The 23,435-nt window shown below is 41.0% G+C and overlaps 1 protein-coding gene across 1 annotated transcript; it reads left to right on the forward strand.

The window, feature by feature from the left end:
- The first annotated feature begins 313 nt into the window (after positions 1–313).
- On the forward strand, positions 314–22,062 carry YWHAQ (tyrosine 3-monooxygenase/tryptophan 5-monooxygenase activation protein theta). The gene is made up of 6 exons (XM_030270062.4): positions 314–483; positions 1,503–1,881; positions 16,810–16,933; positions 19,314–19,477; positions 19,844–19,939; positions 20,997–22,062. Exons 2-6 carry the CDS (start codon positions 1,588–1,590, stop codon positions 21,054–21,056), a joined length of 738 nt encoding a protein of 245 aa, XP_030125922.1. The 5' UTR covers positions 314–483; positions 1,503–1,587; the 3' UTR covers positions 21,057–22,062.
- Positions 22,063–23,435: the final 1,373 nt, after the last annotated feature.

Here is a 23,435-nt window from a genome sequence, read left to right on the forward strand (position 1 = left end):
CGGCAGGGGCACCGCCCCGGCCGGGCCCTCCCGCAGGGAGCCCCGGGCCCCTCCCGCCGCCTCCCCCATCCCGGTCCCTTCCTTTTCCCGGTCCAGGGTGCCGGGCGGGGGGAGCGGGGGGGGGGGGGGGTAGCGGCGTCACCATGGCGACAGTGACGTCACCCCACCCTGGATCTCATTGGAGGAAACCCCGTGGCCCCAGCCGCAGCCCACGGGCCCAGCCGAGCTCGCGCCCTGCCCGCGCTCGCCCCCGCGGCGGCGCGCTCCTCTCCGATTGGTCGGCGGCGCGCGGGGGGGCGGGGCCGGGCGCGCAGGCCGGGTCGTGATTGGCCGCGTGGGCGCGGGCCGCGCAGCGGGTCGGTGCGCGCGCCAACGCCCTTCAGCGCTGGCTCGGCCGAGACGGGAGCGGCTCTTTCTCTCCGCCACAGCCCCGAGCGCGGCACCGACCGGGTGCGGCCCGGCCCCACAGCCCGGCGGACCCAGGTGAGCGCGGGGCCGCGGCCGGCGTCGGGATGGGCCCCGCTCCACTGCTTCCTCCCGCCGCGTCCTCCATTTTGTGATCGCGGCGTGGAGAACTCGGCGGCCCCGGGGAGCGGGAGGTGCATCCAGCGCCGCCATTTCGCACCCGCCGCCGCTTCCTCTTCCCGCCCCATCGCTGCGGGGACTCCGCCAGCCGCCCCCGCGCCCCCCGCCGGCCCAGGAGATGCGGCTGCTGAACCCGAGACCGCACCCGCTGCCGTGTACCGGGAGCCGCCGCGCTCCCCGCCGGCAGCGCGGGGCCCCCGCCGCGCCGGGGTCCGGATCGGCGGCCGCCGAGGCAGATGGGGAGGCCCGGGTCCACCGCGCCCCGCCGCGGGAAGGAGAAGCGCCCAGGGCCCCCTCGCCGGCCTCGCGGCCCCGGCCTCACTCGCCCCCAGGGAGGCGGGTCCTGGAGGGGTTTAACCCCTGCTGTGTTCTCCGGCGCCGAGCTCGTCTTGCTGCTTTTATTATGTATTTGTTCCCGCCAGTCCTGGCATTCATGCCCGCCTGCCTCCGGTGCTCGCCCGCAGGACTGGTAGCACAAGGAGGCAGGGATTTGGGCGAGGGCCCTAGGCGGGGTGGTAGCCAGGAATCATTCCACGAGTTAGAGGGCATATTAATATGCTCACGTAGGGCACGAAGGAAAAGCGGGATGATGACTTTTTTCTGATGGAAAAACAGCTATTTCCACTGCTTGGGCGGCTGGCTGACGTCCCTTGTATAGCACCGACCGAGTGTGACTTCTCCGCCTGGGTTTCTAGGTCGTGGTTTCCCGAGGGGTGGACCCTTGGGGCGAGTCCCGGTAGCCTTGCATGGAAAGGCAGGATGTTGCAGTCCGTCTCTCCAGGAGAAGCACCTGGAGATGGGGAAGGGACGGCAAGGCTCACAGTAATTCTCGTTTTTGCTGGGTTGCAGTGGGTGCTGCAGGATCGTGTTCGGTGGTGTTTATCCTGGCATCATGGTTGCTGTCTTCTTTCTGTCAGGTTTTGAGGTGCATTTTTGTGCTGATAGTGTGACATCTCCAGCTTCTTCTGCTACTGCGCTGCTCTTGTCCCACTGCCAGCCACCATGGATAAGACCGAGTTGATCCAGAAAGCCAAGCTGGCTGAGCAAGCCGAGCGCTACGATGACATGGCCACCTGCATGAAGGCAGTAACGGAGCAAGGTGCCGAGCTGTCCAACGAGGAGCGCAACCTGCTCTCCGTGGCCTACAAGAACGTGGTGGGGGGGCGGCGCTCGGCCTGGAGGGTCATCTCCAGCATCGAGCAGAAGACAGACACCAGTGACAAGAAGATGCAGCTTATCAAGGACTATCGGGAGAAGGTGGAATCTGAGCTCAGGTCCATCTGCACCACGGTGCTGGTAAGTCAGGACTTTGTTTTTTCTTATATTTTGTTTAAGGTAAAAAAAATTAAGTGTTTAAGTGTGCTGCTGTACTGGGGGAAGCATTGGGAACTTGCTTGGGGCATATCATGCAGTGTTGTGCTGGGGTAGGTGAGGTCAGTACCGTAACTCGTGCAACCCTTACATGGGTCACCGCACCGAGGAGGATCAACTGCACTATGCTATTGACCCTATATGTGTAGAGGTATTTGAGATAGTTAATTTTGAGTGTCTATGAGGTATGTTTTTGGGTGGAGAGGTCCATATGCAGTATTTCACCAGGTAGTTGCAAAGATACAGCCTCTGTGCTGTGGTTAGTAAACATATTTGTAAGATAAACTGAAAATGTGGAAAGCCCTTTATTCAGATCAGCTAATAACTTGCTACAAACATTGAAACCAAGTATGCATTTTGTTTTCTTCCCGATGAAGAGAAATACTCTGAAGGGGTCTTCAAGAGACATTTTGATGAATGTTTTAACATAAATTTAACTTTACAAACTTAGACATCTATATTGAAGGGGAGAAAGCAACATGTAGAAATTGTCTTTGTTAGCAAGCTGACTTCTCAGGGTAGCTTTGAGATGGGTTTGCAGTAATTACGGAGCAATGTAAAGCTAAGGTGTAAAGACTGGAATGACACCCTAAGCATGCATCAAACCCAGAAGTACATTTCTGTGGAAGCAGCAGAATTCCAGGTGCTGTTGGTAGGAAAACTGTAGTGCACTGCAGTGGGAGCTCATGAGATATGTGTCTGCAGTGTGGAGGCTGCTGGACCCAGTTCTACATGACCAGGGAATGGTATCTGAAAAAAACTGCACGTGCATAATGCAATAGTAATTCTGTGGGCAGATCATCTTCAGTGGTTGATTTGCTCCTCTTAGTTACCTTTTTTTTGGTGTCTAGTATTGCTAATGTGGGACCAGGAGGAAGCAAGTCTATAAGGAAATAAACAATTTTGAGGTAAATTTATTCTAGATTTGTTTAGGAGACGTGAATTTAAAGGTGACTGGTTTGGAAGTAACTGATTTTTTTCTTGTTTAAGTGTTCTGGTTCACATACAAGGGAATGCTTCTTTGGATTGTGCTGAAAATACCTATATGCTTCCTTGTATGCTGCCATCTCGGTTTGTTCTTTCTTTCTAAATCTAAGTGAGTTGTCTTTCCTTGAAAATAGTTTTCATATTTATTAGCTTTACGAATCAGTTAATTCCTTAACACATTTAAGACCCCATGCCTTCCACAAGAGCAAATTTGTTTCTCCAGTTACAGGTGTATTGAAATTGTGAGACTTTCACCTTTGTGAAAGTAATACTTCTGTAGGATTCCTACTTCCTCTGACAAGAGTTTCACTGGACACCTGTGTTGAAGTGCCAGCATTTGTGTCACTCTTCTTTCTCTACTCAGTGCCCCACTTGAGAACTAACTTCTTGGGACCTCCATATAAAGCTCTCTCTTCAGATTTCTTAATCTCCCTTTGTCCTTTTACCAAATTGAGTGCCTTGGAGAAGGTGATGTATAAAATCTCATACTGGTTGTACCATTTTGACAAGGAACTTGTGTTTCCATAGGGAGAGGCAGTGAACCACTTCACACAGTCTCTCTACTGAAGTTATTCTGATGGTGGCCAGCAGGTATTCTGGTAGCCGTGCTAGCACAGACCTCTAGTGTAGAGAAAGCAAGCTCTTCCTGTGCTAGATGATTTTTTCAATGCACTCTAGTCTTTCTCTGTTCTCAGCAATGGCCTGTTGGCAACTCTCCCCTTCCGGCCTGGAAGGCTGCAGGAAGTAGTGAAGACCAAAACCTGGAGCTAAGCATGCTTTTCCTGTCCTGTCCTGACCTGCTGCAAAGATGTGCCTTCCTTTGGTAGGAGATGTTGCCCATCTACTGCAAGCCTTCCTTTTTCTATTCTTCCTTTGAGGGCCATGTGCAGTTCTGTTCTCTTCTGATTCCCTCCCTTTCCTCCTCCATCTGCCACTCCTATGATCCGTGGGTCAGTGTGAGAGAGGTTGGAATTCAGGAGAGCAGGCGTTACAAAGGATGGGTTTCCTAAAGCTGAGCCACACAATGGTTTTGGCTCCTCCTTTGAATGATAATTTCTGCTGTACTAGTACTATGGTAACAGCTTGTAGCTTTTTCAGATCTCTTCAGCTGAATCTCAGAGATGCTTTTTTAATTCTAGGAAGGCAGCTAAACTGTAACAACTGCTGGCAAGTAGTATGGAAAGGTTGCTTGTCATCTGGAGTATTTGGATTTAGCAAGGGTGGGTGTGTTGGGTGGAGTGTGACTGCTGTTAGTCATACTACTAGCAGTTTTTTCAAAAGTTTTTTTTTTAACTACTGATGTGGCATATTTCTAAATCTTCATGTAGAAATACTTGTGCTAGCATTAAAAATGCTGCTAATTTTTTTATTAAAATGTCAGGAACATGGAATCTGTAATTACTTTTTTTCCTGCAAAAAATGCCCCAAGTCAGTTAAGTAAGCATTGTTTCAGGTTGTGGTTTGATAAAGAACTTAATTTTAATCACCACTAGAATAAAAACATTCAAAATTACTTTGAGATATCTGTATATAGATATATACATAAAAATAAAGCTTTTACTGATTATTTAACTGTCATTCTTTAACTGCCTATCTTGCAAGTAGGCATGATCTGAATGCTTTTTAGCTGTTAATTTTATGACTGGTCTTTCAGATGAGAATAGCTCTTTAATGAGGAAATGATACGGCTGTCAAATAACTTACACAAATGTTGTATTAGAAAGGTACATTAGGAGGTTTTGCTGAACTCCCTGTATTGATTGACTAATTATTTGGTAATGTAGAGAGTTAATGTTGAATCATCCCTTATGACTCATAGCTAAAACTGTTCTTGAAACTCTTCTCCTTGAATAAAGAAACAGGTTGGCAACTTAATTTTTTTCAAGATATAGTTCACACTATGTTGATTCATATACTCTGAGCACAAAGTTCATGTTGCTTTCTCCTGACCTCAGTGATATCAAGACAGACACTAGATAATGTAGAAGGGGTGGATGCAGCAGCAACTTTCATATAATTAGTGAAATGATGTGGGAAACTTTGAAGATTAAATGTGCAGTATAAGGTTTGCTTACTAATATGCACACTCCAATGTTCATTGACAATAGTTTATTTAAAAAGTTAACTTTTGAATTGGAACCTTTCTGGGGAAGCAGATTAAACCGGTGGGCTTTCTGAGAGCCTTGGTCGTTTTGCGTGGCTATAACTTGTGTTGCATTCAGGCTCCTTTGTTCTTTAGAGAGCAGCAATGTAAATGCAGGGAGGACAGCAGCCCTTGCCTGGAAGCGCTCTCCACGTGCAGCTTGAGGGTTTTTGTGAGTGTTTGCATGTGTTTCTAGGTCCTGATGTGTTGGAGCTCTTCGTGGAGTAGTGGAGATAAGATTCGGTAACTGTTTGCCCACAGTTTAAATCTTGCTGAAGATGCAGAATCATTAGGCCTTGAAAACACCTGTGTCTTGGTGTGGTTACTTCTCCTGTCTCTAGCTGAAATGTTAGTGTTTTTTAGTATTATTTTAAAATTTTATGTAGAAAAGTTACATACCTGAGGCTTTTAATTTGTTTCCCAACATCAGTTTTCACAGTGTCCTCTGTAAACGTTTTTACATTGTGTTGTGTCAAGCCTGTTGTGCTTGTTCCTCTAGAAATGAGTTATGTCATGATGAACTTTTAGAAATGAAGGAACATTTACGTTACCATGTGCTGTTGATTCTTTTTGCCACTCTGTGGCAGTGCCTGCAATGAAATAGTTTTGAGCTGTAGATGTGTATTTACTGTCTCAAGCCTTATGGGATGCTTTGATCTTGTGAGAGATTGCACTGTTAATTGTTGAAAGCATGTATTGGTGTGTTGCTCTTACCAGCCCCCCTTCCTTCCTCCCTCCCTCCCCCTCCAAGGTTGCAATGTTGTTCCCACTGCTACTTAACATACATAAGAAACAATAAAAGCTAATAAAAACAAGTAAAAAATCCACTTCTGATTATTATCTATTTTGTAGCTCTAGTTCCAAAGTTAGTCACTTAAAATGAGTAGAACAGAAGTTCCCATGATAGAAGGTAATGTTTAGAGCAGTTTGTTTCAACAGCACAAGTTGAAACACAGGTAAAATATATGATGTCTGATGATGGATAACTTTGACCATAGTCCTGTTTATTCCCTGCTGTTACCTTTGGCCTACAGAAAAGTGAAATCTTTGTGGGTTTTATTGCCAGTGTAGAAATTTGTCATATTCAGTAGGTATCAACTTCATGCTGCTATGTAAACAATTTACCAAAATTTCATACCTTGTGAGTTCTTTGTGTTCCTATTGTCAGGGAAGAGAGTTTGTACAGAAATATATGTGGTGTAGAGGTGAAACCCACTAAAAGGATATTACAGTCTTTTGATACAGGAAACTGTGTAAGATGCAGTTTTATTTTGAAGGTCAGGCACGCTAATCACTTAATGTTACATTTGGACTTGAGTTAGTTGTCCCAGTTGTGGTTGTGACAGTGTTTCAAGTATTACATTTAACCTTTTTTAAGTTAAAGAAACTGCTATTCTTAAGTGACTGACTAAAAGGAAAGGCTACTTCATAAAAGTCAGGTTGGGAATGTTACTTCATGGCAAGTCCGGAACTGTGGAGTGAATGCGAGTTGAATTAATAGTTTGAAATAAATCATCTTTTTTTGTGAAAAGTAATTTGTGGAGAGAGAGATTATTTTTACTTTGTGTTCTTAGCACAGCTTCTAGCAACCATCAACACATTTGTGGTAAGAATTGTGGAACTTAATGTTTTAATTTTTTTTTAGTTTAATATGCTTGAAACTTAGATCTGAACTTGACTTATTCATAGTTCTACCTTCTCTGTCATTTTTAAATAGAATCTGCTGCTTGAATCCTCACTCTTGTGCAAAGAAAACGTAATCATTTCTGAAAAGGGACTGATTCTTGCAGAAACAAAGCCTGGAGTGCACTGAGGTTCTTGAACAGACTGTGAACTGTTAGAGAGTCCAGCTAAGAATAAATCAAAGAATTCTGATGGTAGCTGAAGCCTGCATCCCATGCAGTCATTGCTTGCTGCCCCCTCCCCTTACAGCTGAATGCTGTCTAGAATTACTTAATTTATTGGAGGACATTTATTGCTTTGCTGGCCTTGAGAAAGTAGGCTGTGCTCACTGGATCGAACTGGACAACAAAGCCAAAAATTCTGGTTTTCTGCTAATGCAGTGAACAGATTTTGTAAATTACTGTCATGCTTACCTGCTAGGCAGTTGTCTCACAGGCACTTCTACTACCTTGGATACTAAGGCGATGAGGTGCCTTTTTGAAGAAAAACACAGAAGGCTGTATGTGAGAGAGAACTTGATGGGGAAAGAACACACTTGAGTTTAAAGGTTATTACACATGATTTCTTTATCATTACACAAATTGGGGCTGTTTATCACAATTTAAAGGAGTAGATTTTACCAGTTTTTGTACAGGCACTGCAGCTTGATATTCTGGTTTCAGTAATGGGGAATGCCTGATTTTCAGTGGAAGGTAGTGAGGAAGACAGCAGAGGAAGGGCTGGTAAAAGTGCATGGGTATACTTTGTAAATTTGGTAGGTGAAGGTGCGCGCTTGATTAATCAATGTTTTCATATTTAGCTTTATGCTCTTGGCCTTGGAGAATGAGGGGCCAGGTGCTTTCTTACTGCAAATAAATTTGAAGCCAGTTTTGTCACAAACAGGTAAGGTAAGTAATAACTAATTTTGAGCACTGCATTTGTGATACTCAGTATAGCTCCACCAAGTTTACTGGAGGGGTGTTTACAAGTTCCTCTTCATCCTTTCTGCATCCCAGGAGCCTGGAACTAACATGAGAACACTTCAGCTGTGCATATTGCTGATTTGTAAGCTTGTCATTTGCTAATCCTTTCTGTACATCTGACTATATAACACTGCCTGGTTTGTGTGAGCTAGGCACTTAGGAGAGGCAGCTAAACAATTTGTGTGCTGAGTTTTACATCTTGTAGTCTGTGCCCCCACCAAAACATCAGATGTCAAGATCTAAGAGCTGGACATCCTGAATTAACTATGATTTTACTTGTCCCTTTCTCTAAATTTGTTAAAGTAATCGAGGATTTGATTTACCAGTTTCTGATATTGATAAAGGTTTGATATTTGCTCTATTACAGTTTACTCTCTCCTTTAATTTATATGATCCATTCACTGAAGTAGCCTGATATGAGTAGTATTGAGCTCTGAAAACAGAAGAATTTGAATTTTCTTTAATAATAGCTTTTCTAAATACACTATATATACTCTAACCTGACTGACAGCCACATCATTCCTGGATAAAAATTCTTCAGGAAGTTATGTTCTGAAGTTGAATATATTTTGCAAGATTCTTGTAAGCAGAAATTGTATTTAATAGAAGTAGGTAACAGAGCCTTAGCAAAAAATCATGGCTCACTTTCTGTGAGATGTTGTTGTAACCAGGTTATCTTAAATGCTGACTTGAGTTTTTCTGACCTAAGGTTAGACTTCATTGTTGTAGGTTGTCTCTTTTGGGGAATAACAAATTACTGGCACATTCCCAATCACAGTCCCAATAGACCAAGTAAAATAATATATTGCTGGATTTCCTTCAAGATAAGTTGGATGATGCAAAAGGCTCTTCCAAGCTACACTATGCAATGGGAATAAAGTGCATCTGTTGTGTTACCACTTTGAGTTTTTGGTCCCAAGCCTCTGATCAAGAGCTCCCAAAGAGATGAGAACTGAAGCAAGTCAAAATTAGTTCTTTGCATAAGGGCAATGTGCCTTAAGACTACGTAACTCCTGTGTGCTCTTGTCCCTCTTGAGTGCTGTTGGTCTAGATATACCTTGGCCAGTCATTTAATCTTACCTTTGGCCTTCTGTAGCTGCAGAGCATAGAAGTATTTTTAAATGAAAATTTAGACTTTTTTGTTTAATTCTGTCATATTATGAAATGTCATGAATGGATGCTGAAAGAAGCTTTTAGATGGCCAGGATTCTGAAGGGGAGGGTTTGGTGTCTAAAATGTGTATTTGCTAAGAGGTGAAGAGCGCTTGGAAGTATTTTGAGGAATTAGAAATATTTAAAATGCAGTCATGGAAGAATGTTAGAATCAATTTGAGATAAATATGTCAGATACCAAGGGATTTTTCCTGAAAGCTTTTAGCTGTGTTGTATGGCCATTAATTCATCCAAAATTTATAATTTTTGAAAATAGTAATGACCTTTTTTTTTAATACTCATTTTTACATTAGATGGGGGAAACTGAAGAACTTTAGGCTCTTCTATAAAAACTTAAATAATATCTGACTTTCACTTGGTTGTTCATTGTGTCTGAAAATCTATAGAAAGGAGAACTTGCATTTCCATACACTTCTAGTTCCTGGCTTACATACTTCTCTGGGGACTGCAGAACTTCCTAACTTGAGGAGAAGTATAACCAGAGAGTGTAAATTATAGGTTAAATTAATCTCAGCTCCAGGTGGGAGTAGTGTGGGCAGACGTGCTGTAGCTCAGGCTTCCAGTGCATTTGTTAAGTGAGATTCCAGATACTTCATTCAGGGCCTGTCTTAAGTATTGGCTGCCAGTTCTTAAAACTATGTAGACAAAGACATGGAACCAAATGGAAAAGATGAATTAGGTCATCCTCTCCATTTTCATGCCAGGTACATTTGTCGCGTTCAGTAGTGCTTTGTCAGGTCATCTTCAGGCCATGCCATTACTGGAAAGGTGCACACGTATTTTTCTCAATACATAAACTGAAACACTGTTAGTCTGGAGAGGTCTGTATGAAAATCACTTAACGTTCTCCCAAAAAGAGTTGATGCATAGAGCTTGAATCCTGAAGGATGAAGAATTCAGTTCCGCTGAATTACACTGTTGAAAGTAAAGTGATCTTACTGTTGCAGCAGGGGACTCTCCCTTTCCTGTCAAGAAAACAACTGCTGAACGTTAAAAAACACCTAGGTTTCAGTGAGTCATACTGTGGACTTTGGAATGACTGATTTTATTTAAAATAGTCAAGAAGTCTTAAATACTGCTCTGCTAGACAATTAAAACAGGCAGTCATTTGTGAGTAGAAGCCTTATTGAAAGGTCTGAGCCCACACCAGTCATCTGTGCTGTCAGAGACTTTGGAATATTTGATGTGTTTAAATTCATGTTTAAGTTATATTAGGTGATTATGTTGGTCTGAGTTGCCTCGCCAACTTTAGCTTTGCTTTTTGACTGCAGCTGGGGTGGAAACCATTTCTCTATGCTCCTTCTAGGTTTTGGGGTTTTTTTTCATATTGGGTCTGGATGAACCATCAGAAATACTTGAGACTGAATAATTTTTCCAAATATTTTGCATACTGCAGCCCTGAATTTATGTAGCCTCATACACTCATGGTGTTCCAGTGGGATGCAGGCTGCTCATCTAGATGGGACTCTGATGTTCAATCCACATTTCAGGGTGGTGAGTTAACTTTCTGGAAGTGTTGACATGCATTCTGTGCTTTGTGCATTATTTTGAGCAAACTTGTCTCAAAATAGGTTTATTTTGAAACAGTTTTTACACTTCCATGTGGCTTTTTGGTTCTGTGGGGTTTGGCCAAATAGTGTATGGTACAACATTAAGTAACCCAGGTAACATCTGTTCTCCTGGTGGCTGTGCTCTTTAATAAACAGAACAACCCAAAAGCACTTAAAGCTCAAAATAGAGAACATTCTGTGTCAGTTCAGAAAACAAAGAAACATCTAGGAAATAGCAATAACATTCAGTCTAGTTCTTATAAAACCTGTGAAAAATTGGTACTCTGTGGAATGACAACTCCTTGTCTGCTGGCAGGTCTGAGAACACTTGGACAGCTAAGAGCTACTGAGCAAAAGTTTGACTTGGTTTCTTTTTTCTTTTTCTTCTTTCTTTTTTTTTCCATATAACTTAACTTTTTCCATTATGCAGTGAGGAGGAATATAATTTTTTTATATTATAAGCACTGATATTTATTAATTTGTTCTTCTGTCAAAAAATTACTACTGTAGGATTTTGTTTTTTCCTCTGGATGCTTTTTGTGTCATATGAGTTCAAGCCAGGTGAAGGACATTGTTTTAATTACTAAAACCTGCAAATGCCAGTTACTTCACACAAACTGTTAGGATGTTCACTTTTAAAAATAGCTTTTAAAATTACATTCGCAGAAGATGGAGATGGTACTGAAAGAAGGTATTTTAAACATCTTGAACATATATGGGCTTAAGGCTCAAGGGTATTGCTGAGGCAGTCTGACTTGAAAAATCAAACTTTATCCAACATAGGCTTCATTCAGAAAATTTGGTGCCAGCTGTTTAGAGCATTGACACACTCCTTGCTAAATACCATGCAACAGCTTAACTTCTGGGACAAACTTTTGGAGAGCGTTGCTGTTTCTGATGGTTGCTTTTACATTGACTTTTTTCCTTTTAGTGGAACAAAATTAATGATAAACTGTAGTCAGTGAGAAATGCAAATGACAATGTAGACAATGTAGACAATGACAATGTCTTTTAATAGCATAACATTAAATAACTTGGTTCTGGTGATGTGACCCAAACATGTCACAGGTGTTGACATCCGAATAATGGTGACATTGTAAATGTTTTGAGTTACTTGAGTTTGCCACATTGAGAACTTCTGTTGCTACCTAGGCACATGCTGTCTTTAATGTGCTTTGAAAATTGGCCTCAAACTAGTTGTGATGAATAGATAATCTATGAAGCTGACCTGGTTCACATTTATCCTCTGGTATTGAATGGTTAAGTGTGAAGAAAATGCCCACTAGCTAGTGGTATTGGAATGTATGACAAGATTTACACTCATGTACTTGCTAGTCTTACTGAAGTCCAGTTCTAAATGGCACAACTGCTGAAGGAAGCTAGAAGTTCAGTTGGGTATTCAAGATGGGTTTTTTTCTAAATTCATCTTTACTGTTGAGATTTTTTTATAGCTGTATATGTGGGAAGAGAGAACAGCACAGACCAGATAACAGTGGTATTTTTCTGCCACTTGAACCTACCCTGTAGTTAAACTGTATGGTTGATCTTAATGTCTCAATCAGTCTTGCCTTTTAAAATAGGCTTAGGTGGGAAGAGAGTGGTTGGACTCTGTGTTACAATGTCAGCTTTTTCAAGGAGGAGTTGCCCTGAAAAGAGATAACAGAAAGCATATGTAGAGTGGGACTGGAACATGAATTGCAGGGGAGGTGTGCCGGTGTATTGTAAGGAGAGGTTGGCTGGATGCACACACCACAAATAATTATTAAGGAGGTCTTGTCTTCAGGGAGCTGCTTGGTCTGTGTCAGACATACCTTCAGGTAAAGGTATGGCTGACATTCCTTCAGGGCTTGCTTTTCATAAAGCTGAAAAAATGGGGAAGTGATGAGAGCAGATACACTGACTTAGTATTTCTGGCTCAGGTTAATTGCAGTGGTCAGTGAGTACCAATGCTCAACCCTTAAATTACCAATGTTCAGCCTACTTAAACAGAAGGGAAAAGGGACTCAGAGGATTTACCTATTTGGGAAAGAACAAGAGTAGAATGGAGAAGGATCCAAAAGGCAATTGAAATGTAAGTTTCACTTACATATAGAGGAATGTTTGCCAATGGAGAGAGGAAGAAAAAAAAAAAAAAAAACGTTTTTAGGGGAAGAAGTATTTAGTTGCCTGGCTCCCACCCTGCTCCTCATGGCTTCTTCAGGCAGCTGCAGACCTGTTCCAGGGAGCATTAGCCCTTTGTTGCTGGCATCTCTATAATAGATAAAGAAGCTTTCCTTTTATAGGAGAGGAAAAGAATATCATATATGAAAATATGCTGTTGGGATGATAAGAGTGTTAGCACACTGTGAAGGTAGAAATAAACTGAGACGGATGAGCAACACTTAGGAGACACTTATCACGCTCTAGGAGCACCAGCACAACACTTGAGTGTAATATGGCAGTGTTGGGGGAAGCAGCAGTTACCAACCACAGACTGTCACACTGCAAACCTGTTGTAGTGCAGCTGCAGTGGGACACAAAAGGTTTGGTCTGAGGATAGAGCTTTGATTCCTGCATCTTCATACGGCTCCTGGTTCTGAGAGTCACCCGCCATCAGGGCGGATCAGCAGCTTGAACATCGTGTGGCTGTCATGCAGCTTCTGAGGCATGTTTCATGTTGCAGAGCACATAATTGCTGGTTTTTCAAGACTTGGTTTAGAAGGTGATGGGAAGAGCTGCAATTCTTAAGAAATGGCAGCAGCTGTATTTTAATACATAAAAGGGATGGGCACATTCACTGTATGTGAGCATGGGTGGCAGTCTGCTGTATTGCCTTACTTCATCCCAGAATCATGCCTCTGTCAGTGCTTGTCTCTGCCTAGGTAAAATCACAAAACCTTTGATGCTCTCTGTGGTCTGTTTTATTGCTTTGCCTGCCTGTAGTAATTTTATTTAATATCAGCTGATCTTTAAAATAAGGAGTCCTGGCTAATTTATATCTGCTGGAAAGGTAAAAAAAGTGGGGAAAGATGAGAGTTTTCCTGGCTATTATTGACTGACATCAGTGTAAAGCAAATAATTTGGCTTACTGTGCTGTCTGCTCTCACTACCCCACTAACATTTTGTCTCTGAAAAAGGAGGGTAAGATGCCTTACCAGAAATGATGATGATATCCTGAGATGAATGGCACATGAAACACACCAAATAAATTATTGATTTGAAATATTAACATCTGGCCTGATAAATAATTAGCTTCACTTAAAGTATGTTTGGATTCTGTTCTAATCTATGGGATTCATAAATGAGATCTGGTTCAATTTAAGGCTATTAAAAAACCAAAACTAAATGTGTAAAGTCCAGAATGAAAATGTTCCACCCTAGCTGAAGAAAAAGGCACGGGTCTCTTCCTTATTTGTGTTACGTAAGGATTAATAGGCCCTCAAGATGAACTGGGAGTGGGAGCTGCTGAGCTACTCAGCTTCTCCACCTGAGAAGTGCCTAGGAAATAACCCACTTTTTGCTGTCTGAAAAACTGCCGCTCATTCTCAGCATCATTTTTTTCTCAGAAGTTTTTCTCTAAGTTCTCATTTTTTTGTCTAAGTTTCTCAGAAGTTTGGACAGAGCCACTTGTTATCAGCTCTGCATAATGAAGGCAGAATTTTAAGGATGCACTGACACACAGGCCACAGTGCTGCTTGCTTGTGGTAGGGCTGCCACAGCAAAATCGTTTCATATTCCCAGAAAAAGTGTGTAGCCTACCCCATCTGGGGGAAGTAAAAAGTGGGCACTGATGCTCTAGGGAATGTAGCTTTCAGATTTGGCTTAAATTTGCCACGCTAAAGCTTTCCTGTACACATTTTTTAGTGTGCACTAGATTCCAGGGGTTAAGTATTTTTGAGTCATAACCAAGCCAGATCAGCTCTATAGGTAGAGCTGCCTCCAAAGACAGACTTTTGTAATAAAATGGGTAATACTTTTTGTGTACTAAGCATGTAGTAAATTTCTGTGGTTTGGAAAGCATAAAAGAAAAATGCCTGATTGTTCCCTTGTTGATATAGTTGTAACATCTTGAAAGTTTTATTTCAGTATTGAAAGATGAATCAATGATAGGATTTTGCAAAATACCTGGTTTAAAATGTCATATAATATCTTCACTGCTTGTCTGGTCAGTGCTCCTTAGACTGTGGCACAGTTTGATCTGAGCACATGGATAGATCACATCTCTGCTACTTAAGGCAGTCCCAACTGCAGGATGGTTTTTAGAGGCTGGTGGTTACTCTTCAAACATCATGGATTTATGCTAAACCGTAGGTGTATTATTTGTCATGTTTCATCATTCTGGGCAGTTTCTTGGAAAATCAAACTCAAATGTTGGACTTGAGATTACCACATTGTTGTCTCTGAGACTCTGAAACTGATATATGTAGTGTTGTACTTTTATGGCTGACGTGAACATTGTCAAAAGAGAAAAGCAACAGGAAAACATCGAGCCAAAATGTGAAGTTTTTTCTTTTTCTTTGCAGTAATCTGTAGAGTGGGAATAACTCACTCTAATATGGAATGATTCCTGCACAATAACAGTATTACTATGGTGTTGTATTACCCATCTGCCTACTGCCTTTTATCTCTTGTTTTGAAACAGACCTAAGGTTTTACTGCTTTTTCCATAACACCAGTGAGTTGTACTGTTCTATATGTTTGCTCAAGCCCCTGTATACTTGACTGTGTTAAACTATTACACAGATTCCTCACCTTTGCCAAATAGCCAGTGTCTAGGCTTTGGCAGTGGTTTTATAGCCTTACTCCTAAAAATGTCTGTCTTTGATTTGGTAGGTGCAAGGTTATGTCAGGCTTGGTATCATCTTACCTTCTGCTGTTTTCTCTAGGATTGTATCAAGAGCACGTATGACTCTGTACTTTCCTTACTGCCTTGGTGGGGATCTCTGAGGGAGCATGTCTGGCACTGTAGTGTTATTTCCAAGGGACACGTACAGTTTGGATGCAAAAAGGCTTTTTTAACCCAATTGGAAGTACCATGTTACAAGTGTCTGTTTAAAATAGTTGCCAAAACCTCAAATGGACTTGGAATGAGTAAACACTTTGAACTGGACTGCTCTGCTTCTATTGATCATTAAAGGAAGTAATAATGGTACGGTGTGTGCATAGGGAGTAAGTTTGTGTCTAAAATTAGCTTGTTTTGATTATAGTGCTCTAGTAGCCAATTAAAGTACTAAAGATTTTGTGCAGAAAGCTAACGGTTTCTTGAATGTTTTCTTTCTAGCTGCTTCATGAGTTTGGATGCATGTTCCTGTAACAAAAATCTTAACTAGCCAGCTGCAAGCTTTGTGGAAACTTTCTGCTCTTTTTTTTAACTGTTTACTTTCCAAATAAGTAAATGCAGATCTTTATAATTTACATTCCTGCTGTGAAGTTTCTCTGAGTACTGCAGGGTTTCCTTGAGTGTATCTGAACTAATTTGCATCTTTTGTCAACTCTGGAGAACATGGGTAGTTGTAGTAATGAGTTGGGTAAAATCTCTGGAGTTCAGGGGCAAGGTCAGCCAGAAGCTCCTCTGCTGCTTGTCAGTTCTCTGGACTACCCTTGTTTTCTAGGGAAAAGTCCTGTACCTCTTCTCTCCTTTTTTTTCCACCTCTGTCTTAGGATGGCTTGCAGCCATGGAGAGAGACTTACCTTCTCTTGCTGGAGGCTTGTAAATCTTTCCTTGTCCTTTTGGTATCAGGTAGGGGAGCTGTGAACAAGAGTTGATGTTTGCCACAGCTCAGGGTGTGCTGGAGAGCACTGTATAGCCCTTCCCATTCTGGGACCAGCAAGGCAGATATGAAGGATGCCTCCCTGCTGTGTTGGAGCCAGATGTTCCTTTAGAGCCTTATGAAGAGCTGGTGGAGTTTGGTGAGATTGGCTGCCAACTGAATGGGTTTGCATCCTTGACTCCCTGTGATAGGTGGACTGGAGATTCCTTATCACAAGTCTAATAAGCAGAATTGATGAAAAAAAAGTAGCTTTGAGACTTTCTGCATTGTGTTTTGCTTTTCCAGTAAAAGCTTACTCATTTGCAATGTTTTTGAAATGAGAAGTATAAATCCTGAAACTAAACTTGGTGCTGAAACAGTACATCAGTTTTCTTTCCTTGTTACTTTTAGTCTGATTGGCCAGTTGTCTGTTCATCTTAATGTAGTCTGTTTTGTACCTATACTCAGTTTGTTGGAGTAAGTGTGCATCTATCTAAAATGTCTTAGAACTCTCTTTAGCCTTGTAGCAAACATTTGAGTCCATCCAAACTTCTGGGAGAGAAGTAGATTGAACTTAGTTGCAGTGGTGTTTGTAATATGTCAATGTGTGTTTTGTTGTTGTTTCAGGAGCTCTTGGACAAATATTTAATAGCTAATGCAACTAATCCAGAGAGCAAGGTATTCTACCTGAAGATGAAGGGAGACTACTTCCGATACCTTGCTGAGGTTGCCTGTGGTGATGACAGAAAACGTAAGTACCTTGGGTCTTTCACAGCGCTGGTCCATGGGTGAGGGCCAGGAAATGAAATACAGACTCCAAATTCACATGAGTTATCTGTGTTTCAATCAGAAATCTCCAGTTTTCATACAGACAGAGAGCAAAACTCTGACTAGACCTTGAGTATGCCAGGGAATTTTAGCTGGTGTTCCTGTCATCTACCCTAAATTCCTGAATAGTTTTTCCATAATGCTTATTCAAATCTTCTGGAAAACAATGTAGGTGAAGGTATGCTAATATATTTAATGCTGCCTGTTTGTAATTCTTTACTAAAATAAAGTTGGTTGAGGAGAGTAACCAAATCTCTCTTAACATTTTGTACTCTGTGGCAGAGTCCTGTTGCTCTTTAAATTTTAACCATTTCACTGTGAAGCAGACTTCATTGTAGTCACCTATGTTTATAAAGAAGCCACAAAATTACTAGGTTGATGCTCTAGCAAAAAAGCATGAGCTGTGCTGTGAAATGATAGATTTTAATGGGAAATTTAGTTTGCCCTTTTGGATTCAGCAGGAAAGGCCTGGAAACTGCCACTTGATACTGTGTATCTTGAGACTGTAGACCTTTCCTAGGAGTTAGAACAGGTGCATAGGTAGTTGTAAGTACCTCAGGAACCTCTTCTGGGGAAGATTTTAACTCTGTAATGAGCAGATGTATTGAATTAATTATTAAAACTGTCTTGCAAGGTGCCCAGATAGTGTGGTGATGTTAAAAATTCTTGGTATGGCATAAGCTAGTGATCTGCTTCTACACAACAGACTAAAATTAGTTGTGCAGTAGGCGAGGGACTGCTGGAACAACTGGATGCTGCAGTGGCTGTCCCTGGGGCTGGGCAGGGCAGGATCTGACCCTGTTGGCTGCCTGAAACCAATTCCAGTGCACAGTGGGAGGATGGGACTGGTTGTCTCTCAGTAAAGGCTTTGTTAGTCTCCTCTATTGTAGAAGCATTCAAGTTGAAAGATGAAGACATACAGAATGGAGTAAAAGTCTTCACATTAATATGTTGCATTTAGAAATTCTTAACCCTTAATTTGATTCAAGTTGCAGCAGCAAGTCCATGGGTAGCAGAGTAAATTTGCCTTTGGCTTTCACAAAGATCATCTAATTTATTCTTTGTCTCAAGGAACAGCTACAAATCTGGGCTTGTCCAAGCATAGAAATACCAGCTTCTGTTTGCTAAAATGACTGCAGTTAAATGCCACACATGCTGATAGAGGATACAGTGCAGGAGAAATTGGTTGATACAGCCTTGTTAGCAGCTCCTCCTGGGGTTTAGCTCTGAAGTTACAGTTTATATGTATCACTATGCGGACCTTTCTGCTTAACTTCTTGCAAACTTCAGGACTTTAAGCTTTTCTGATGTTCCACCTTAAAGCATCTGTTTATTTTCTCCGCTTCAAATATATTTTATGTACTCATGAGCTAATTTATCTCCTGGATTTGCTAGCTTTTTACCTTCTTTCACCTGTTCTCAACAAACGAATAGTCCTTTAGCACTCATTACTGTGTAAATATTGCAAATCCGAATCTGTATTGACTCTTTTCGGTTCTTATTATATTTTACTTACCAGGTTCTTCTACCAGCATTTGCTGGAGCAGTGCCAGTACTAGCTAGCTTCCTCACAGAGTATTTTGAGCTCTGACAATAACCTGTCTTTTCCTGCAGTCTCCTTCCATTCTGCAGCATGTTTAGGGCAGCTGTTGGCTTTTTGGTAGTCTATCAGAAGTGAATCTGGAACAGATTACAGGTAGCACTCCTGAAGTACTCTGGTAACCTCTTTTCTCTGTGGTGTTTCTCCCAGTTATTTTGGGGGCAGCATTGGGGCTTTTTATCTTGACCTGTCCACACGCAGATTTTGGAGGCAAACCTTCAATTTTTCAGGAACATACTGTACATGCCTTCCAAACTTCCTCATGGAATTGAGAATTGAGCCTTGTTTACTCTGCACACATAACTCACATGAACATGTCCATCCTGAGAAAGGAATGAAGTATGAGTTCTGTAGAAAAAGCAATGCACAAATGCTTCCCCCACCCCCCTCAAAATTATCAAAGGCCACTGAAGACTGAAGTAGTCTTGGATGCTTATGTTTACCAAGTTCTTTGTGTTTATCTCTCTTGAATACCTTTGCTCTGTAGTAGCTTAGTTTGTTCACTGTGCTTTGTCAGTGTGGCAGCTGTACTTAAGATGGGTGTATAATCATTACTTTGATTAAAAGTAGCTGCACTGTTTTCCTAAGAACAGGTTTATGTACAGCACTGTAGAGTCTCCTGCTAATGGAGTGATCTAGGTAGGAATGTCTTTAAAAAAATGTAAATTAACCCAAAACCACTTTGTTTGTCATTCTTTTACAGAAACAATAGAAAACTCACAGGGAGCTTATCAGGAGGCGTTTGATATCAGCAAGAAGGAGATGCAGCCAACGCATCCAATTCGCTTGGGTCTAGCTCTTAACTTCTCTGTATTTTATTATGAGATTCTCAACAATCCTGAGCTTGCCTGCACACTGGCAAAGACAGTAAGTCAGTTTTTTTTTTTTCAGTATGCCTGCAGGGAAAGTAGAAGAGTGTTTATGTTTAAAACTGTGTGAATTATTACTTCCTAGATTTTGTGAATGAAGTGATCATATTTAAAGTTTGATTTCCTAGCTCATATTGTTAGTGGGATTGAAGGGGACAAGCAGGCTGTATTTATAATGTGAGTTAAATTTTCAGAAGCATGGGAAGCTTTTATTATGTCTTAAGTATGGTTTCATTTCAAGTAGAGCAGGTCATTTACTTCTGATGTTGCTTTTTTATTTTATGCTGCCTTTTCTGATAGGTTTAGCTTCTGCTTGCTTAATGATCAGTTAATAGAAAGGCTAAAGATGATTTAATTATTCCAGGCGTTTGATGAGGCAATTGCAGAACTTGATACACTGAACGAAGATTCATACAAAGACAGTACTCTCATCATGCAGTTGCTTAGAGACAACCTAACAGTAAGTTGCTTTCTTATGTATTATCTGGTTCTTTTCTCCAAGTGTTTGCTTAGACTGAATTTGATGGGGAAAAAAAACCTTATTTTCCTCTCACACAAAGCACAGCACTGACTTGGGCTGTTTGCCTATGGTACCTTTTCATAACTTAGTTTGAATGTTATGTAAATTGATGTCCAGCTTCATGCTATGTAATGTGGAATAACAGCCTGGTTGGCTCACATTCTTCCTGGTGTGATGGCCTTTATGGTAGAGGGGAGAAGGGGCATTCAGCCCAACCTAATGTGTAAGACAGGACAAGGAATTAAAAAAGGTCATCTTTGGTCTGTCAGGGAATCTTACTCAAAACTTTTTTGATGACTACCTCAAAACAAAGTTTCTCCTGGTGTACATCCAGTGTAGCTTGCTTTACATCTTGTCCTGATTTTCATTCAAAAGCTCTGAAATTTCAATGTACTAAGAATAAAATCAGTTTGTTTGAGTATGTTATTATAATGATAAACCTTTAAGAAAAGTGTTTTATGGAACAACTAAGTTGTATTAAAATATGCAACTATGGCAGTTTTTCAGGGAATAGCCTCTCTGAATAATTACTGTGTTTAAAATTACAACAACATTTATTATTTTGCAGTAGTCCTTTAGTGGAAGTGTCTGTGGTTAGCAGAGTGAAGTGCTTAGCTTTGATAACCAAAGTGGCAATGTACACTTGCAGGATTGAGACTGCTGTGTTTGAAGTGGAAGTTGGCTGTGGAGCTGCTGTTGCAGTTGAATGGCTGGGATCGATGGCACAGCTCACTGTTAAGCACAGTGGAGCCCTTGAGAACACCATGCTCTGCCTGAAGGGAAGAGCTCCTTGTGCCCTGTGCATGGGCACATGCACCCAGCACGTGCCATTACCTCTCCCCCAGCAAGTGCTGGAAGCCAGGGTTGTGCAGTGCCAGTGCACTGGTACTTTGTGGACAAGTCTTAACACATTATCATTTTCTTACACTCAGTAGTTATCTCTTTGGAATTCAAGCTGCACTTCTGAAAGCTGACACTGTTCTTCTTTTCTTTCTAGTTATGGACATCAGACAGTGCAGGAGAAGAATGTGATGCTGCAGAAGGTGCAGAAAACTAAACTGCACGTGGGGCGTCATTCTCCCTTTCCTTCTCAAAAAACCTTTTTACACGTCTCCATTCCTTATAGCTCCACTTGGATTTCCTATAGCAAAGAAAACCCATCCATGTGTATGGAAATCAATTTATAGTCTTTTCACACTGCAGCTTTGGGAAAACTCCATTCCTTGATTTGTGTTTGTCCTGGCCTTCCTGGTGTGCGGTTACTGCTGTAGAAAAGTATTAATAGCTTCATTTCATATAAACATAACTTCCAAACACTTATGTAGCGGACTAAAGTGTACCTGGTATTTAAAAACAAATCTGAACCAGTTCCTGCCAGTTGACTGTGTTTTGTATTACAGTAAGATATGAAAATGTAGTTAATTGCAACTAAAAAGTGTTCCACATAGCATTTAATTCTCCACATTCCGTTCTTATTCTGCAGGGTTTCCTTTCCATAATTGACTTTCACATGCTACTGTGTATTTGTTTCAGTAGGAATATCGAAGTTCTGGGCCAGATCAAGTTGAGAATTTAAAGTTTGGAAAACAACAAATTGAGTTGCTTCCCGTATCATGTAATACAGAAGCTTGTGTATTCACAAACAGGGGCTTCTCTTAATCTTCAGTTGCTGCTGTTTAAGTTGATATCCCTTCCCAATAAAAGTTCACTTACACTCCTGCCTTTGTAGTTCTGGTATTCACTTTACTATGTATTAGAAGCAGCATGTTACTGCTGGAGTACAGGCAGTGCTTTTTGGCAGACTAAAGTGCATGTCATTTCTTAATACACTGGAATGGGAAAACCAATTGAAGTTCACATGTCCAAGTATAAAATTTAGTACTTTTCCATGCAGGTTTGTGCACATGTGAGAAGGTGTCAAGTTTGTCCAGTGATTGTTAGAGAGTTTGGACCACTATTGTGTGTTGCTAATCATTGATTGTAGTCCCAAAAAAGCCTTGTGAAAATGTTATGCCCTCTGTAACAGCAAAGTAACATTAAATAAAATTACATTTTATAAACCACCTACTGTTGACTTGTAACGATTCCATATAGCTTAAGGGCTGAACTTAAAAAAGTAAGTATCTTGTGCTGGAAGTGTCTTTCTTAAATTTATTGCATGCTTCTTAAAAGAAAAGTCTGCTTTTAAATGAACTTGTTTTAAAAAAAATACCCCAGATAACTTTTCATAGTTAATCTGACATGTGGACTTCTTAATAACTAAAACTACTAGAGGAAATGGATTCACCTTAGTAATGAACTAAGAAAAGATAGGAAATTTCTTGATACTCTTATGGCTTGCAGATATTCTAAAATGCTAAATCTAAATGATGCAATTTTTTATAATCTGTTGAAGTTCTCTGCTGTGTTCTTGTGTTTCTCCTAATGGATCTCATTACAGTGTTCCAGCTACATGTTTAGTAATGCAGAGGAATTTATCCTGCTCTAGAAGGTTAGTTTGTGTGCTGCTACATCATGATCTGCTTTCTCTTGTTCTCAGACTACATTTAGTGTTACTGTTTTCCCTCATTTTTGGAGCGTTTTGTAACAATGTGTTGCTCTGCTTTTTTATTTTTCCCTGGATCCCTTAAGAGTTTTTTTCCTAAATCTCTACCTCTCACTTTCCCATGTTGGTGGGTTTTTGAAAATATTTAACTCTTGTTAGTTTTGTGGCTGGACAAGAAATCACATTACAAAAAAGGTTATATATTACTAGTCCTTGAAAGCTTCTGGTGGTATATTTTCCACCTTTCATGTTTTTATTCATTCTTTGAGTGTGCACAATGAGTGTTTCTGCAATAAAACTGTTGAGATTCTGTGCTTCAACTGACATGCATTACTCTAAAAGAATTGTATCAATTCCATTTTCTTCATGCAGTCACTTTCAATTGCTGTCAAAGTATTGTGTGTCAGGACTCTACATAGTAAACTCATATGCTTCTTAATCAGTGTTTTGGTTTCATAATTTCCCCTCAAGTACATATTTCTTGCTGATCCTTTATTTGTTTCATAAAGGTTTTAGCTCTTAAGTGCTGCCATTCTCTAGTAAGGCTGTTTGGGTACTGACATGTAGCAGTCAGCTTTATCTGCTCATTTAAGGGTTTGCTTTCTTTGCTGTCTTCTGGCTGCTGTCTTAGCTTGCACTGCATTGTCAGCTAACACTGTTCTCTTGTTTCCTTGCTTTTGCACCTTGTTGAGAGAGTTGTCAGTTTTCCTTACAGGAGCAGCAGCTGGGCCTTATATCTAGATTATAGCTTAATTTATTAAATGTGCTTTCAGATTCTTGTCAAACTGGGCAAATTCTAGACTGTCTCTCTTGTTGATTGCGTCTGTGTTTTACATGAAAAAAGTCTTCAAACTGCAGCATCAGCTTTTAAATGTTAATAATAATGAATAC

This window comes from Taeniopygia guttata, chromosome 3 (genome assembly GCF_048771995.1).
Source record: "Taeniopygia guttata chromosome 3, bTaeGut7.mat, whole genome shotgun sequence".
Classification (NCBI taxonomy): Eukaryota; Metazoa; Chordata; class Aves; order Passeriformes; family Estrildidae; genus Taeniopygia; species Taeniopygia guttata.